The sequence below is a fragment of the Gordionus sp. m RMFG-2023 genome, chromosome 4 (genome assembly GCF_954871325.1).
Source record: "Gordionus sp. m RMFG-2023 chromosome 4, tfGorSpeb1-WG-v2, whole genome shotgun sequence".
In the NCBI taxonomy this organism is placed as follows: domain Eukaryota; kingdom Metazoa; phylum Nematomorpha; class Gordioida; order Chordodea; family Parachordodidae; genus Gordionus; species Gordionus sp. m RMFG-2023.
Window position 1 is genome coordinate 6,002,257 of NC_088778.1, and position 18,648 is coordinate 6,020,904.

Sequence of the window (18,648 nt, forward strand, 5' to 3'; positions counted from 1 at the left end):
GATTATTTTTTTATAATATAAAAAAATATTATTTTAAGCATCCTACGTATTTTTAAGGCTATCCATTTTGTCGGGTTGCACAATATTCCCTTTTATCTCTGATGAATATTTTGTCTAACTAACTGAAAAATATACAAAGTACATTTTTAATTTTTAACCAAATTAATACAATTTTTAAGGATCCTACTTTTTTAATAGCTTACCATTTTGTCGGATCCATCATTGCTCTATTATCCCTGCTGAATATTTTGTGTAATGCTCAAAAAAATATACATAGTACATTATTTTTATTATAAATAATTTGATATATGATTTTATATCTATTCCTAAAAATCGATTATTTTTTTTATAATTTAAATAAATTTATATTATTTTAAGCATCCTACGTATTTTTAAGGCTATCTATTTTATCGGGTTGCATAATATGCACTTTTATCTCTAATGAATATTTTGTTTAACTAACTGTAAAATATACAAAGTACATTTTTAATATTTAACTAAATTAATACAATTTTAAGGATCCTACTTTTTTAAAAGCTTACCACTTTGTCGGATCCATCATTGCTCTATTATCATCCCTGCTGAATATTTTGTGTAATGCTCAAAAAAATATACATAGTACATTATTTTTATTATAAATAATTTTATATAGGATTTCTTATCTATTCAAAAAATCAGTATATATTACAATATTTAATTTATTCAATTAAATTATATATTTATTCTTAAGGATCCTACCTTTTTTTAACAATACTTCTTTTCATTCTTTCAATAAAAAAATACCAAACGGAGTTTTCTATTTTTAGGATTTTATATTTATTCCAAAAAAATATCCATATTACGGTATTTATATATTATTTAAATTATTCTATACCTATTCACAAGGATCATATTTTTTTTAAGTTTGCCAATTGGTCTCTCCGAATGGTATTTTATTTTTATCCTATCTTATAAAATTAACTTGATAATTTTTTTTTTACTTTAGAAAACTATCCCCATCTTATTTTCTCTATTAATAATTAACAAATGCAAAATAAACCTTTAGAATATCATAATAGGCTTGATAAGTCCCCCAAAATTTTTTTTTAATGATAGCCCTCCAACTTTGAGAAATATGCATCTAATATTGACCCATATATTGGTGTACATTATTTTAATGTTTGTTTAATTTCAACAATAGTTTATTTATATTTTTTCTTGATTTCTTTATTTGTTTAGGCTAACCCTAATCCTTCACATTGCTACAAAACATGATGAATCTATTATTAAAGATAAGCAAAGAAAATAATGACGATTAAACAAACGCCTTACCCGTTCTAGAGTTACTGGTAGACAAAATAATAAAGAACTACTCTTGAAATGAACTCATCTGGAGGTTTATTTTGTTTTTTTATCTTATATTTTATATCTATGTTTATTTTATTTTCACCCAGTTCTCCAAATGATATTTCTATCACCACTACCACAATCCCTATGCCACCTCCGCCCATTTTTTAACAAATATAAGCATTTAATTCCGTACTATCATTTACTTCACTAGGAGTTAATATAAATATTACTATATCCGATTCTCTGAAAAACTTTCATGAATATTTAGAGGAATGTTCAAACTTGAATGTACAGTACGGCCAATTTCATCAACTTTATTAATGGAAAAATAAGCAGTAGTTCTGTCGTGGCCTTTATAACAATACTTACAACCGTTTTATGGTTGAGTTAACATTGTCGTTCATGATTCTATTTTAGAGGGGGTACCAATGCTGACATTGACAGAAATATCGTTTTGCGTTCTTCTTTTACCAGTATACCAAGGCATAGGCATATCATCTTTATCAGGACGTAATGTGTTTTGTACACTGCTATGTTAATCCGTCATTACTTTTATCTACAACCCTAAATGATATAAAATTATACATTAATTATTTACTCCTTAGACGACCGCCCAGATTTATTTTGTCACTTTTTCTTTCAAAAATTAAAATATCAACAAGGATTTGCTCTTAATTTTATCAAATACGTAATAATTAATCCTCATTATTTTTTAAAAAAATTATCCTAAATTTATATGTCAATAAAAAAAAATATCTTAAAAAATATATAAATAATTTGCATATAAGTTTCATTAGTGTTTAATGGCATTTGTGTAATTTATATAGATAGCATTTTTTTTTTTACTTAACATAAAAATATATATATCCCTTATCAAATTCTTTGACAAATAATTTCGGAAATGCAAGACATACATTAAATTTATCTGAAAAACAACAATAACCCTATATAATTAACAACAATTTATTTTTTAGATATAATATAAGAGTCGGTTATTTTTATTTTATTTGTCATGATTCTCTAATAAGTGGTTGCCCTGGCCTTCCCAGTTTCCCTTAATAAGGAATTTACATGTTTTTTTTTCCATATTAGACTAATTGGTAAATCAGATATTTCCCGTTCATGTGATGATATTAAAAATTTAACTATCTACGAGGCGGGAAAAAATTTTCAAAATTATAATGGGTAGGACTGGGCTTGGAACCTCAAAATTAATATTAGCTTGCACCTGACTTGGAAAATCTTTTACAAATTATTAAGGGTTGAGCTGGGCTTGATAAAATTTTTTAAAATGATAAGATCTTGGATGCTTCCTAATATTGTAAGCTTGAACCTGGCATGACATCTATCGTAAAAAATGAATAAAAATCTCATTCCCAGTCATTTTTGACAGGCTTTCTACTAGTAGTTATTTATTTAATAAAGATTAATAATCATATTTTAGTATATACTTTTTATATTTTATATTTAGGTTCTTAAGTTCACAATCCAAAATTTCTCAATTGTGACAATATACAAAAGAATTACAAATAAAATTCATTATTGTTTTTAAAACATAATAGATTTAATAGGACTATTCCTGTATAGATTCCCTAGTCCCTAGAATAAACATCTTGGATATCAAAGAGCTATCCAAAATTAATAATTATTCAGAAATATTTAATGAACACATTTTTATTCATATAATCTTATCTATAGGCCAAATTCGGTAGCCGTGTTTTAACCTTGGGAATTTGGTTCTCTTATTCGTAAAATCATTGAGAAATCCAGGGAAGGTTATTACTTTAGGCAAAGTCTTTCCAGTGCCATTCATAAATCGAATCGGTTTTATTGGAAGCTTCTTTCCAAAGGAGTTAACCAAACATTTTTTTAAAATCCTTTTTACATATTATATTTTTTATATATAATATTTCTTTTTACATATACTTCATGTTATTATATTTTAATATATGATGGAATAAATATTTATAAAAATTATGATCATTACCATCACATGATATGTACCGATGACATGACGTGCTACTAGGTGATGTTTTAAATTCCCATATGATTTATAATATGGTCAATATACTCAACATAATATCCATATCAAATTTGCCGCTGCAACTAAAATATATTTTTTTTAATATTTGTTGCTGAACACCATTTAATTCAATTCACATATCAAAGCAATGGTATCCAACAACCAAGCATAATTTTTTCTTTTTGCAATTATATTATTTTCTATAAACTAGATTCAACTATTCATACTACCAAAATATACCATTCAACAAAAGCCAACTAAAAAAATAAACCAAGTTAAAAATTTTAATTTATCTAACAAATATTTTATACTAGTAGATAGCCTGTCAAAAATGACAAGGAATGAGAATTTTATTCGTCCTTTTACGATAGATGTTACATTTTATTTAAATATCATATCCAATTTTTTTTATTTTTACCTCCCCCCCCCTCTCCCATTTAGGTTAAGTAAACCTATGTCATTGAGTTCAACACATGACATTGGAACTAAGAGTGAAAACTATTTTTTTACTTAAAATATATATTTAAATTAGCTTATACCCCATATCATTGTAAAAATATTACTGATTACATAAGACTAACATTTAACACTAAAAAATCCCAAGCTAGGTCCAAGCCTACAATATTTGAGAAAAATTTTCAAGCATCCAAGACCTTAATAATTTAAAATAATCCATAATAATTTTGAAAATTATTTCCTAGCCCAGAGATATTAAATTTATAATTAATGAAAGGGAAATCACCTATTTACCAATTAGTCTACGGGTTGACTCATAGTATACATACATTAAATTTTGAAAAAATTCCAAGCATCCAAGACTTTAATATTTTTTTAAAATAATTCTCAAGCCCAGCACAATATAATAATTTTATGTATTTTCTAAGCCCAATCCAACCCATAATAATATTGAAAATTAGTCTATGGCTTAACTTCAAGTATATATACAAAAAATTTGGAAAAAATTTCCAAGTACATATGACCTTAATATTTTTTTTAAAAAAAATTCTCAAGCCCAGCCCAATCCATCATAATTTTGAGGAATATTTTCCAAGCCCAGTCCAACCCAACAATTTTGAATTTATCCCAAGCCCGGAGATATTAAATTTCTAATTAATGAAGGGGAAATCTCCGCTTTACAAATTAGTTTACGGCTTAACTCATAATTTACATACAAAAATAACAAATGAATTCGTAATAAGGGACTGGGAAAGCCTGGGCAAATCCGTTATTAGAGAATCAGGGCAAAATCAGGTCTACCCTAATATTATTATAAGAAATAACAAATCTTACCACGTTTTATTTTGGATAACTCCATAAATTTAGTTATGGAGAAAAATTGGATTGAAATTGTGTTTACTGCAACAATTCTAACAATTTATTTTTTATAATGCTTAATGATTAATGTTTGCATCTTCATTTATTATCCATGAAATAAAAATAAATGATTCTTATACTTTTTTGTACTATGATCAAGGTTATTATTATATTTTAATTTTATAAATTAAAATGCTTTTTTTTTCAATGATATTTCAATAGGTGGGTGTTTTTTTATGCATGATCGCCAATCTATAGTTATATATATCATTGTTTAAAAAAAAAATCTTATAATTTAAATTACAATTGATATATTTAAAAATAAAATAAATAAGAAAATTAATTTTGAATATTGTAATATAATTGATATAATGAAAATATTATGTATCATATTACTAATTAGTAGATTTTAAAGGGGGGGGGGTACATCCTTGTTGCTAAATCTGCCTACAACACATTGACAAAAATGAAAATAGCCACCCTTAAAAAAATGTTATTTAAAATTCCGCTTTACAATGTTGCAAATGATATTTATGATATATAGCTTTATCATTAAAATATTAGAGTATAATAGGTTATTAATATATTTTGATTTTATAAATTAATAAAATGCTTTAAAAAAATAAATAAATAAATCTTGAAATATTTATTAAAGTATAAAAGGTTGTTATTATATTTTAATTTTATAAATTAGAAAATGCTTTTAAAAAAAAAATCTTGAAATTTAAAAATAAAATAAATTAGAAAATTTATTTTGAATATTGTAATATAATTGATATAATAAAAATATTATGTATCATATTTTACATTTGGTGAATAATTATTTTTACTGATAACAGCTTCTTGAGTAATAATTGTTTTGACTGTTGGTATTTAATTGTGTAAATGTATTTTTTTGAATGGTTTTATAAAATATTAATGATACATAATATGAATATTTAATAAGATATATTTAATGTATTATTTTGACATCCAATACTTGCATAGGAAATAAAAGCTTTAATAGAAAGGTATATAATGTTAAAGGATGATAATAAATAATATGTATATAAAAACTGTCTTAGTTTGATAAACTGCATTTGCACTAAAATGAAAATGATTTGTAAAATTTTGTAAAGATAAATTAAAATAATATTTAGGTATTACTTTGGCATTCTACAGTTGCATAGTTAACTAAAGTTATAGGCTCATCTCTTTGTATAGATATTGAAAAAAAATAAAATAAATAAATTGACAAATAAAAAAAATAAAATAAATACGTACCGATGACATGACGTTGCGATGACATGATGTCAAGATGGCATAGTGAGGACATCGGTAAATTATAATATAGATATAAATATTGTAACAATTTAAGATACTTAAGAACATGCTACTCTCAAATATTCTATTAGCAGAATAAGCAAAATGCATTGCTACCATCATTCAAGAGGAATGCAATGCTATATATGGATAACTTTAAAAGATATCTAGTTCCAACTAGAGAACATTCTGAGAAGGTATTTTTTTGTGTTTGGACCGATGGGTCCCCCAGTCTGAATGGGAATAATACAGTCCGTGATCGGGGGTCCGGGATGGTCAATGACTGGATCCAGAAGGCCGGGTTTTATCGATTTAGTCATGGAATCACTTGGACAACGTAATTTTCAAAGTTTATTTGAATAAGTGAAATTACAACAAAAAAAGAAATTCAATTTAAAACGCACGAAAAATAATTAATGATTAATGGTGTTTTGTTTTCCACCTTTATAATTTTTAAAACAAAAGGGGAAAAAAAAGTTGTTATTTAATCGCGATATAATCATTCATGAAACTGGTAAGAACCAGTTTTAAATGCAATATAAAAATAAGGTATAATATATTAATTTCATAACAAAATAAAGGAAGATGGGAAAACAAAAGAAACAAGTAGAAACAAAAATAAAAGAAATAAGGGGGGGGGGATAGAACATAACAGTATTAAATTTAGATATTATATATTTCTAGATTGCACAAGAATATTTTGAGAAACAAGGATTTCCAAACTGCCTTGGCTCATTAGATGGTAAGCACATAAAAATAAAAAGTCTTGTAAAATCTGGAACACTTTTTTACAATTATAGATCTCTAAAATCAATTGCTTGGTTTAGCTGATAGCAATTGTAAAGTAAGGGTAGCACGAAATAGTTGTTTATATCACAGTAAATTTTTAATATAAAAAATAATTTTTAATTATTTTAGAGTTAGAAAATCAAACATTTTTTATTCTTCCTCATAAATCTATGTCAATTAATATCATTGTTCTCATGTAATTATATGGAAAATATCAGTCCACAAGAAAAACATTTTATTCGGGCAGGACTCGGGCCGGGTACGGGTCGGGCCTAACTTTGCAGATCTCTAATTCGAATGCAATTTTCTAAAAAATTGCCATATCCATCCTGAATAGGGTAGTATTATTGTTGGTTTAATAACATTAGCCGTTTATCGTTTGTACTAAACTGTAGTTAATCTAAATTTGGATAAAAGTTTAGACTATTTGTCGTAACAAAATTAGTCATATGAATTTGTATAGCAATGATTGGAACTTTGACTCAAGTGAAATTACTAAAGAGTTTATCAATGCCTCTTTAGTATTAGATGTTGGAGAACTTTTGCACGATTCAAACTTTAGTAATTTGTATTTTATAGACATGAAAAAAAGAATACTTAGGTTTGTATGAGGCTATGTCAGCCATTGAAATTATGGAACCAAAAATGGATTCAGGACTAATTTATACTAACATCGATAGGAAGTTATACGATTTTTCTACAGCATATGAGGATCAAATCATAAAACTAGATAATTTACCACTTGAGGAGCTCCTTATAATATTTGATAACCTGATATCTTGTCTAGTTGCATGGTTAGAGGGACATAGCTTAGCTCAAACCATATTTATATGCTTATATACTCATAAACCAGAATGTATCAAAGACCGGTTAAAATATTAACTAAATAAAACTATAATATCTTTTAGTTTATTAAAATTAGTCATTTTGACATTTTTAAAGACTTGTGGATTAATCAAAGAATTAATTCACAAAGCTTCTGTTTATGAAGAAGAAGATTTTCAAACATCAACATATGGTTTTGATTTGGCAGATGGAATAGACTCACAAATATTGCTTGACATGTTGGTAGGGGTAATATAATATTTATTATCACAATAAAATAATATACTTAATATATTTAGCTTGAAGATAATTATAAAGAACCTTTACATATTGGTTATACAAATGCAGAGAAAGGTTTGCTCTTCTCAAAAATTAAGTTTATAAGACTGTTTCTTGACATAATCACATCCTTTAATAAGTAAACATAAACAATTATCATTCACTTAAAATTTAAATATTTATAAAGTACTAAATTAAAATTTTTTTATCAAGATAGATTTACATTTATTGGTTATAATAATGGCTGCTGGACTCCCTCTCCTAAATAGTCAATGTCTGATACTATACACTAGTGATCTGTATTGGGTCTAATTTTTCAAGTCTAGCCTGGCTCAAATTTTTTTTAAAATAAAAGGTTTGCCATCCCAGCCCGAATAGGAATTATTTTTAAAAAATATTTACCAGCCCAGCTATAATTTATTCAAATATAGAATTAATTATTATAATTACTCAAAATAAAAGATATATGTTATATTGTGTCTAGTTTCTATAAATAAAATCAAATAGTTTTATTTTAAATATAAAATTCAACATAAAATGGATGAATATAGATATATTTAAAAAAATTTCTAAAGCCCAACAAATAAATATTAGGTCCAATGCAATCCGAACTCAATTTTTTTAAAAAATAGGTTAGCCTGACCAGATGCACCCTGTTCAGGCAGGGTATGGGCCAGGCCTACTTTCTCAGATCTCTACTATACACCAACCCTGTGACTCATCTTCATCTCTTTAATAAAATTCAAACTGATCACTTATTTATTGACCTCCCCATAACCTAATTAAGTATGTATGATAGTGTTTTTCAGGCATTATAACCCTATAAAAATTCATTTAACAAATAAACAAATTGAAGCTTTTAAATAAATTTTAACCAATAATAATTGTAAAATTAATTTTTTAATGTAATATGACTAGTAAATAATTAAAGTTAACACTATTTATTACTAAACCTTAGATACTTATAAAAAATATGTATAATTGCATCATACTTTTTAAAACTATAATATTATAACTTTTACATATTAACTATCATCTCTAAATTCACTCATTCTTTTTTTCTTTCTAACTATTTTTTTTTCTTTCTAACTATTTTTTTTTCTTTTTAACTATTTTTTTTCTTTCTGAAAATATTTAAATTTAAATTAATTTTTATTTTAAAAAATAAAGCAAAATGCAGATTAAGAAAAAAGAATATCCTTTATTCTCTAAATATAAGGTTTAAAACAACTTTCCAAAATGAGATACATGACTATGACTTGGAAAATTTTGTGCCTTTTATATTCCCATTCCAGACAAAAGGACCATTTTCAACTTGCAGTTGAAAGTTGGACTAGGAAGAAGTGCTGGTTATTTATAATCATATAATCTGGACTATGCAAGAGTCTTGGTTCCAGATAGTATTTCCGGTTTGGGTTCCTAAAATTTTGTAAAATGGCGGTCTAGTTTTTAAGTTTGACCAAGATATGAGAGTTCAAAGGTCTGAATCTAGTCCCAAACTTTGTTAAAGTGAAAACATTGGATAAAATGAATCACACATTCATTTTAAATTATAGAATATCAATTTTTAGAACCGGAAATGGTTTCTAGAACTTTAAAAAATGGATTCTAGTTGCTAATTTATACTTATAAAATTATTTCTCAAAAATACTGAACTATTCTAGTGTAATTTTAAAATATTGGAGAAATAAATAAGTATCCCTAAATAATAACTATCCTCTCCCTCCCCCCTCCCTGCCCCTTACAAATTTACTGATACATTTGCTTCAGACCCTTTGTAGGAGCCCACTGGCTTAAAAGTGCATAATAAAATCATCGTAATTTTTACAATTAAACATTTTCGGTATATTTCAAGATTTATCACGAACGTAGAGACATCTCTACGATTCCACTTTGCCCAACACAAAAACTTGGAAAATTTGAACCAAAATTGTTTTTATTTTTTACGCCACATAAACTGCTTGCTGAAATCACTCGAAGATACTTATTTTTCTGGTGCATTTTATCGAAATACCTCGTCTCGAATGTCTCCCACGAAAGCATCGAAAAATGATAACGAATTATTGTATTACGGGTTTGAACCCCTGGCCAATTCGCGCATCTTGCCACCCTCTTTTCCTAGAGAAGTTAAATTGATCCCTCCCTGTGAGGCTTACAGGTACTTGTACAGTAGAATCGTCGTATACGTTCGTTGGATGGTGGGAAAAATTTTGGGTATCTACTATAACTATGATCATGATGAAAGATTAAAATCTAAGTCCCCAGAAACTAATTGTGATGATCGCGAATTCGCCGATGACCTGAACAACAATAATTTCGCGACGATTTCTCCCGATAATTCGAAGGCCCATATGTCGAGTAATTGCGGAAATAGTCATTTTATTTGGTGCGAACTACGAATGCTTGACCAATTTGACAGGCACCCAATAGATTTGCTATATGAGCTCGAAGATAACCCAATATTCCGAGATGACTTCTACGAGGCTAGCATGGATTATTTCGGGACGCCTTCTCTTTTAGCTAGGTAAATATTTTATTATTCGCATATAAATCAATTTTGGGTTATGACCAATATTTAAAATAAATGAAGGGTGTCTTAGATTTAATCCTCCAGGCAATACTATTCATTTTTATTTCTTACGTTTCCTTCTAAACATTACTAAAATAAAGAATGAGGGTTACTATACTATATCGCAGTTCTGAATGTTTCCCTATTCATTCATTATTGGACTCCCCCCCCCCCCTCACATTTCTCGATTAAATTTTGAGTTTTAAAATTTACAAATATATAGTCCCTCTTACCTCGTACCAACAGTTAACGCGATTTCACGCATTAAAATATGTGTAAAATTATTATAATTATATCATATTTTGTACTTCGCCGTGAATTCGCGTTAACTGCGATTTTAGGGTTATAATATATTATATCTTTTTTTCAAGAGACTTTAAAACTAGAAACTTGGAACATACTAGAATTGGGAAGTGTCAGATTTTAGAAAAACTATAATACGATTTTTTAATAATATTTCAGAATTTATCTCCTGTTCCTTAAAAATTATGACTATCTGAATGGAACAAGAACAAAACCTTTTTTTAAAAAAAGTTTTTAAGGAATTAAAACAATGAACGGCCTAAATAGAATGGTATCAAATAGTGTCCTTGTCTCAATTCTAAGTCCCTGGGTATAACCTAGCATTTTTAATCATGGTTATCTGAATGTCCCCTCTCGAAAAGACCTAAGAAGCCTGAAAAAACATTATGATCGAGTTATATTGTTACAATAATAATAATAATATTAATATTTTGATTCACCATTTTATGGTATTATTAAATTTTTTTCTTTATACCTCATCCGTCTCGCCGCCTAACCCCAAAAGATCGTTATTTCAGCTCATTTACTACTACGCCCTGAGATGCAAAAATAACTTTCAGGATTGGTTGGGCCCTAGTCTAGTAACCTTCGATTCCTATTCGCTCTCTCACGATCATATGACGAGGTATAAAGATTATGAATATAAAACGATAGAAATATTAGCTAATCACGAGGAAAATCTGTATTACTCCTTGATCAAGCATAGGGGGTATCATATAGTGAGGAGGAGAGAAAAAATTTCACCTAATATAATAAGGATGCTGACCACTATATCGGTAATTTTTTTAAAATTTGAATTGAAAAAGATATGAGGTGAATTCCATATCAAATCAACAGATTTTCAACCACACCCCCTCATATTTTTTTAAAACATTTGGTAATACATATTATAACTAAGAAAAAAATAAAATTTTAATTCCTTACACTACTTACTCGCTAAGATATGCGCTTTTAAAGAGCGGAAAAATGATACATTTTTGACAAAACGCACTTCATTCATTTTCAAATATCTCAAGAATAAATTAAGTTAGAGCAATAATTTATTATTACATAGCTTAATAATGAATTTTTATAAATAAATGTGATAAAACCCGATAATTATCAAAAACCGGAAGTACAAACATATATTTACTAATGTCCATAAATATATAATTTATCCCTCTGATATTATTTTCTTGAATAGTTATATAAATTCATTGTTGTCAATATATGATCATATGAACGTTGCAAGCTAAGTCGAGCTACTAACCGTTTAGTAACGCTCCTGAAACTGTTGCAGGGACTTTTACCATTCCGGTTGCAAATGAGCCACTCTTCCTTTATCCAAAAATGTTCATGTTTGTAGAGGTCAATGAAGTTTTTTAATTTTTGTATTGGGTAACTGCCCCTAATGAACTTTGACTACTCTATCCTTTCTTTAAAGAATTAGATTAATTTTATTTGAAATAAATAAAATGCCACATGCGTTGTGTTTTAAACAATCTGATTACAACATCAATAAAATTTACTTTTTTAAATCGTCTCAACGGTAATAAATCATAAATAACGAATGGTGGCCTGATTATTGGTTCAATGGAATCCTTGTGCATGGTCCTGCACTACGAATGCATTTTCTGAAAGATACCAAGAATTCGCCAACATATAAATTGGATTTAGTTTTGAAATAAGGATTGTTGTGAAGCTATAAGGATGAGAAATTAAAATAATTATTTTTCGATTGTTGGATTTTATTAGCGTTTCAAGAAATGTTATATAATCTATTGAATTCGCATCAAATAATAGTCGCTCTTTTCTAAAATAAAAGATTAAAAATATTTTAAGTAATTTCAAGAAAAAATTAAATCAAAGTTGTTAAATAAACACATTTTTAACCCCCCCCCCCAACCTTAAATAATTTTTTATATAAAAAAAAGTAAAGGGTCTTTCATTTAAAGATAATTTTTAAATAAAAATTACTCATAACCATTAAATTAAGATGATATTTATGGTAAATTTTGATCAATTTTAGCCATATAAAGAGTCATAACATCTAGGCCCACCTTGAGCTCAGTGTAGGATTTCTACAGAAATTTTTTTAAAAAAATATACCTTTTTTTTCTATGGCCATTTTTGGATTAGATTTCCGGTTTCGGCATTAATTAGATTTCTATTACAATTATTAAGCTATATAATAAAATTTAAATTATTGCTCTAACTTATATTCCTTGAGATATTTGGAAATGAATGAAATATATTTTGTCAAAATGTACCATTTTCCCGCTCTTTAAATGCCCATGTCTTAGCGAGTAAGCGGTTGTAAGGAAGTAAAATTCATTTTTTCTCTCTTAGTTATAGTATACATACCACCATATACAAAATTTAAAAAAAAATTCTGAGATGATTGGGTTGAAGCATTGATTAATTTGATATGGAAATCATCATAAATATCGGGTTGAAAAAAACCTAATCCTCCTGGTAAAGAAATAAACAAAAATTATAAACGTGTTTTTTATCTGTTTTTTTGTTTAGATTTATTAATACTTACAATCCTTTTTGAAAAATTTTTTTTTTAGTCTATCAATATTTTATTGAAATTTTTTATTATCCCAATCAATCTATAATTCGCTTATTTTGTTAAATTATTCATTTTTTTCATAGGAAAATTAATTTTATAAATTTAATTTTTCATTTTTTTTGGAAAATAACTCGAATTTACGGGGAAGAATATAAAAAGATGGTAAAATAAGAGAAGAAATCATTTTAATATCTAATGTCAACGCGATGGATGAATTTTGTGATGCGCTTAATTTTTTGGGAATTACATTTTTAAAAAATTTAAATTAATGTACAGATTGAGACCCACGGATCAAAATTGATTGATTGGACCCTCTATTCGGCTATGATAGAAGATTTGCTTCTGGGATTTCAGATGAAACTATACGCTGACCACGAATTGCCTTACGTTTATTGGTACTGCTTTAATATATAACAAATTATCGCCTAATAATTGGGGATTTTGGCATAAATTTAGAAAAGCCATTTTAGTTGTATTAATAAGCCTTAACAGAAAAGAATATCATTTAATTTAATATATTTAAGTTTGAACAAAAGGAATATATCTTTTTCAATGAATCGCAAATATTTTACATCCTTATATATATATATATTATCATAATAAAAATAAGTAATATTTTTTGTCTTATTTGTATTCAAACTCGTCTCCATACTACAATGCGATATTATATATTTAAAAGGTATCTCAGAAATCTGTACTCTCTCCAATGCCACATCCTTAGCCCTCCGGATAACGCCTTTATCCCGTCAGCTACCTCTAAAATTCGCGACCTTGTTCTGACCCCATGTCATGCTTTGAATAAACTTTGTCACGCTTATTACTTGTGCGCTATTGCTCTGCTTAACGACGGATTCATAGCTAGACCAGAATACGAATTTAACGACCAAGAAGTCTCTTGAACACTATTTCCATTTTTTAATTTTTTTTATTGAATATAAGGAAACACTAGTAATTTTTTGATATTTTCTTAAAGTAGAATTTTAAGGGCCAAGTGCGCTATTTTTGAATTTAAATCTGCTTAATAAATAAAGTATCATGCCAAGTTTAATTTATTTTAAAGAGTCTTTCTTTACATGGAATATAACAATAACAAAGATAAAAAGAAATTATTGAATAAAATGAGTGATAAATTAAGTATTGCACGTTAACTCTGTTTTTTCACGGTTCGACCCGTTCCGGTGAGTTTTTTTTAACAAAGTGACAGATATCAAGCCGGAATTTTCCATGCATGATTTTAATAGATAATACGTAATTCATTTTTGATATTTTGACAACCATAAATATTTTTTTTTTGATATTTTGATACACCACCAATGTAGATCCGTTTTGAGAAAAGATTTCGAAACTTAAATGTCTTAACCAATTTACACGTCAATCATCGGCTTGAAGACGATCTTCGATACGCCGCTTTCTCTAGCCAATCCTCCGACTTCGTTTCCACAAATACGCGCCAATTCGGACTCTACGAAGACGCCTCCCGCGCTTTCGACTCGGCTCGTCATTCATTCGACGAATTATTTCTGAAAAATCGTCTCGAATCCAGTACCTTTACACCATTACTATACATATAATTTGTTTTATAACTAGCTAATTCTTAATCTAGATTGCCCTTTTTTATATTTATATCCAGGATTACAATTTAATTTTATTTTACTTGTTTTGAACTTACTTTTTTTGGCGCATGAAGCGAAAATATTCCTTTCATTTCCAATTATAAAAAAAACGATTTTTTAAATAATACATGACTAACAATATTATATTATGTTAAAACCCACTCCAAATCAACTAGTAGGTTTAAAAAAGTACTATTAAAATTATTAATGAAGTGCTTGTTATGATTTATTCTTTTATAATAATTTGTTTTTTTTTAAATAATCTTATATTTATGTTTGTGCTAATCTCAAAAAACCCAAAGCAGGCAATGACCCCACAGAAATTTGCTACTCACCAGCGCTGACTCAAATAGAATCGGACAACTGCCGCCGAATCTGTCGCACAAATAGCTTGGCTTGCAAAGTGTTAAACTCTATGCTGAGACGAAATCTTGAAATAAAAAACCAAGAAAAGGCCCAAAATTTAGGGGATGCCAAAGAACTTTTGAGAAAATGCGGTAAAAAAGTTGAATTCAGGTTCGAATCTTTTTCGTGCAATAGAAATCATCGTAAACCGGATAACACAATTACAAATGGAGTTGTATCAAAAGAGGAAGGTATCCAATCGAGTATCAGGGAAATGGCGCTCAAAACAAATCTTTTAAATATTAATGACACTAAAAATAGCAAATACTCTCATAAAATCCCGCGAAATGATGAGAATAATTTAATCGAAAATAATATTATCATAAACCACTGCAAGACAAATGAATATTTGGGTACCCGTGTATTCGAATATTTTCCCGTTTTAAAGATTTATTCCACCTGATATATTATTTTAATAGCCAATTTATTGTATCCGTTTAATTTTTTTTTGTACGTTTTGAAATCGTTCCTCTTCCTCGACAAATTCTATATTATAATATATATTTAAATCAAATAATCTAGTTACGTGTTTGTTTGTTTAATATATTATATCAATTATAGGTCAAGCCCGCCCAGACCGGCCTCTGTAAATTTTTTATTTCTTTTAGGCCTTTAAATATATTTTCAACAAGTTCTCCTACCTAGCCCCAAAATCTTTTTGCCCAGCATGCGGGCCTAGCTATACCGACCTCTTATCAATATTTTTTCTTCTTAGTCTAAATTTTTTTTTTTGAAATGTCAAATTAATTGGGGTCTTAGTCATGATTTAAGAAATAAAACTTATTTTTTTAAAATTAAATAAAAGATGAATTGAGATTTAAGGTGAAAACCAGACCTGTTTAGACTACTTCAAAATCCTATTTTTTTCACAAAAAATGGTTGGCTACATTTATATTGAGATCGAAAACCAAATAATATCTAGTTATTATGTCGGCTAAATCTATTATCTTTTCTAGGAACTAATTGGCAGACAAAATTGGATCTCATCTTATTTCTAAATTCGGTTTAAATGATCGGGCCTAATATTTCAAGCCCGGCCCGACCGATTTCGAACGAATTTTTTTATTTATCCCGAAAAGCCCCACCCGAAATAATTACAAAAATCGAATTTATTTAAATATAGAAAAATTTAATTTGTTTTTTATTGTGAAAAAAATATATTTTGCAAATGAAAAATATTAGCATCTCGCAAGAATTATAAAATATATAAATTTATTTGACAAAATGCTTTTAAGAATTTAAGCCCGACCCAGCCCGAACCGAAATTATTTTAAAATAGATCCGGGAAAATCTCTAATATACACATTATGTTCTATAGCGCTTGTAATCGAAATTAGATCGATGATGTTTATGTATTTATCAAGAACCTTCAATGATAACCTTCCAACCTTCTGCGCCCCGTTGCATTTAGAGCAATTTTAAATAAATTTTAAGGATTTTTAACCGGGTCTTGCGAAACTATTTTTCTTAAAAAAATAACAAAATTTTTTAAAAATAATATAGGGAATAATTCTTAAAACTTAAAATATTCATTTTATTCTCTATTTTTATAATATTGTGCAATAAATTTATATATTCAGCGACAATAACTTTTTCTAATTTAATGATGTTTATTGATTTTATTCTTTTAAATACAAAAATAGGATATGTAAATGAAAATATTTCCCCGCCACCTATTTTTTTTGCTTAATTTCTAAAATTCATTTTTTCAGTTCTGATATTCAATCAGGGAAAAAAGGAGGATAATGAATATTTTTCGAACCATGGGCCAAACCTGTATTTTGTTTATGATTATACTGCCAGACCCAGATTAATTTGTAATTAAAAAAAAATCTGGTTTAAATTTTTGGCATATTTTTCTTTTACCAAAACGACTTTTTGTGGGTAACAGTTGAAAAAAAATTTATTTCTATAATATGAATATTGATAGACTAGAAAAGCAGAGATTGGTTTAAAATTGATATTGTAAAATTTTAGCATGATAAAAAATGTACAAATGTATCGTTTATTGAATGAGAGTAGTTTTATTAAAAAGCCCGATTTGCATCGAGATTTGGCAAATAGATGTCCAAGAATTTCTGCCAGCTATGACTTTAGGCCTACATAATGTTATTTTGATTATAATCTGAATTGGGCCGTTTTTAAAAATTGACCCAAATCAAGCTTTTTAACAACACTAGCTGAGAATTAAAGGTATGGAATGAACCGTAGGAAGTCGGTAGCTATTCCCGATTAGGACCACATTGTTTCTTCTGAAATCAACTGCGAGATTAGGGTTAAGGTAAAAAGGGAGGCCAGAAACGCGGGGTAGGGTTAATGTATGTCCAAAAATATCACTTATATAATAAAAGCCTTGTCACATTTTTTACTGATTATATTTTGTCATTTTGTGAAAAAAGCTTATGTAAAGCAAGAATGATGTAAAAAATATATTATATATTTTTTTGGCAAAATTTTTAATTTATTTCTTTTTACAAAAATACATGTATAAAAATTTAGTAGAAATGAGTCTTTATTGTGCATATAAAAACACTTGAAATCGAGCAGATAGCCCGTCAAGAATGATGGATGAATCAAAATTTTCTCCCTTATTTGTTGATAGGTGAATTATAAATCTTTCTGTTTTATAAGATGTGAAATCATAAATATTTCATGTCAATTAAGCATATATAGCAACTTCAATATTGATAAATAATTGAAACTTATAAATAAAGAAAGAAAATTTTTAAGGTGAAAATAATTTAACTATGCTCTGGCCCCAGCAAGAAAATTAAGAGCACTAAATCTACACTTAAGTGTATGTAGATTGTGCCCTAATTCTAATATTTACTCGATGTCCAGTATCAAGTAAACATAAATTTAGATTATGACAAAGATAAAAATTTTTTAACCAAGATCTAAATGGAGATTCTTGTGAAGATATCTAATAAGATTTTTGAAAATAAGATCATTCTTTAAATATTTTAAATAAATTCCACAAATAAAATTTTATTTAAATAATAATCAATTAGTGAGTCGAGTTTGCAAATATTTTTTTTCAGCTGATTCTTATTGTAAGAAAGTGAGAAAATAGTACAATTTTACGACTCATTCTAGGCCTGGATTGCGTGTCTTTAATTTGGAATTTCAAGTGAATTTCTGAGTGCAAATATTAGATGCACACAAATTAGCTAATTAAATATTCATCGCATCAACATATTGCCGTATAAAAAATTTTTCTCATTGACAAAATGGTGCATCTATAATAATGGATAGAGTTAAATTGTTGCAAACAATTCACAACAAGAAATCCTAAGAAAATTAAAAATCGGTCAAGGACAAATTTTTAAATACAATTTGATCT

General features: G+C 27.5%; 1 protein-coding gene across 1 annotated transcript; it reads left to right on the forward strand.

The window, feature by feature from the left end:
• Positions 1-7,206: 7,206 nt before the first annotated feature.
• On the forward strand, positions 7,207-16,109 carry LOC135927809 (N-alpha-acetyltransferase 35, NatC auxiliary subunit-like). The gene is made up of 10 exons (XM_065464002.1): positions 7,207-7,318; positions 7,359-7,626; positions 7,666-7,831; positions 7,882-8,000; positions 9,717-10,385; positions 11,239-11,509; positions 13,564-13,682; positions 13,967-14,177; positions 14,607-14,829; positions 15,203-16,109. The coding sequence occupies exons 1-10, from the start codon at positions 7,207-7,209 to the stop codon at positions 15,706-15,708; spliced, it is 2,664 nt and encodes an 887-aa protein (XP_065320074.1). The 3' UTR covers positions 15,709-16,109.
• The last annotated feature ends 2,539 nt before the right edge of the window (positions 16,110-18,648 follow it).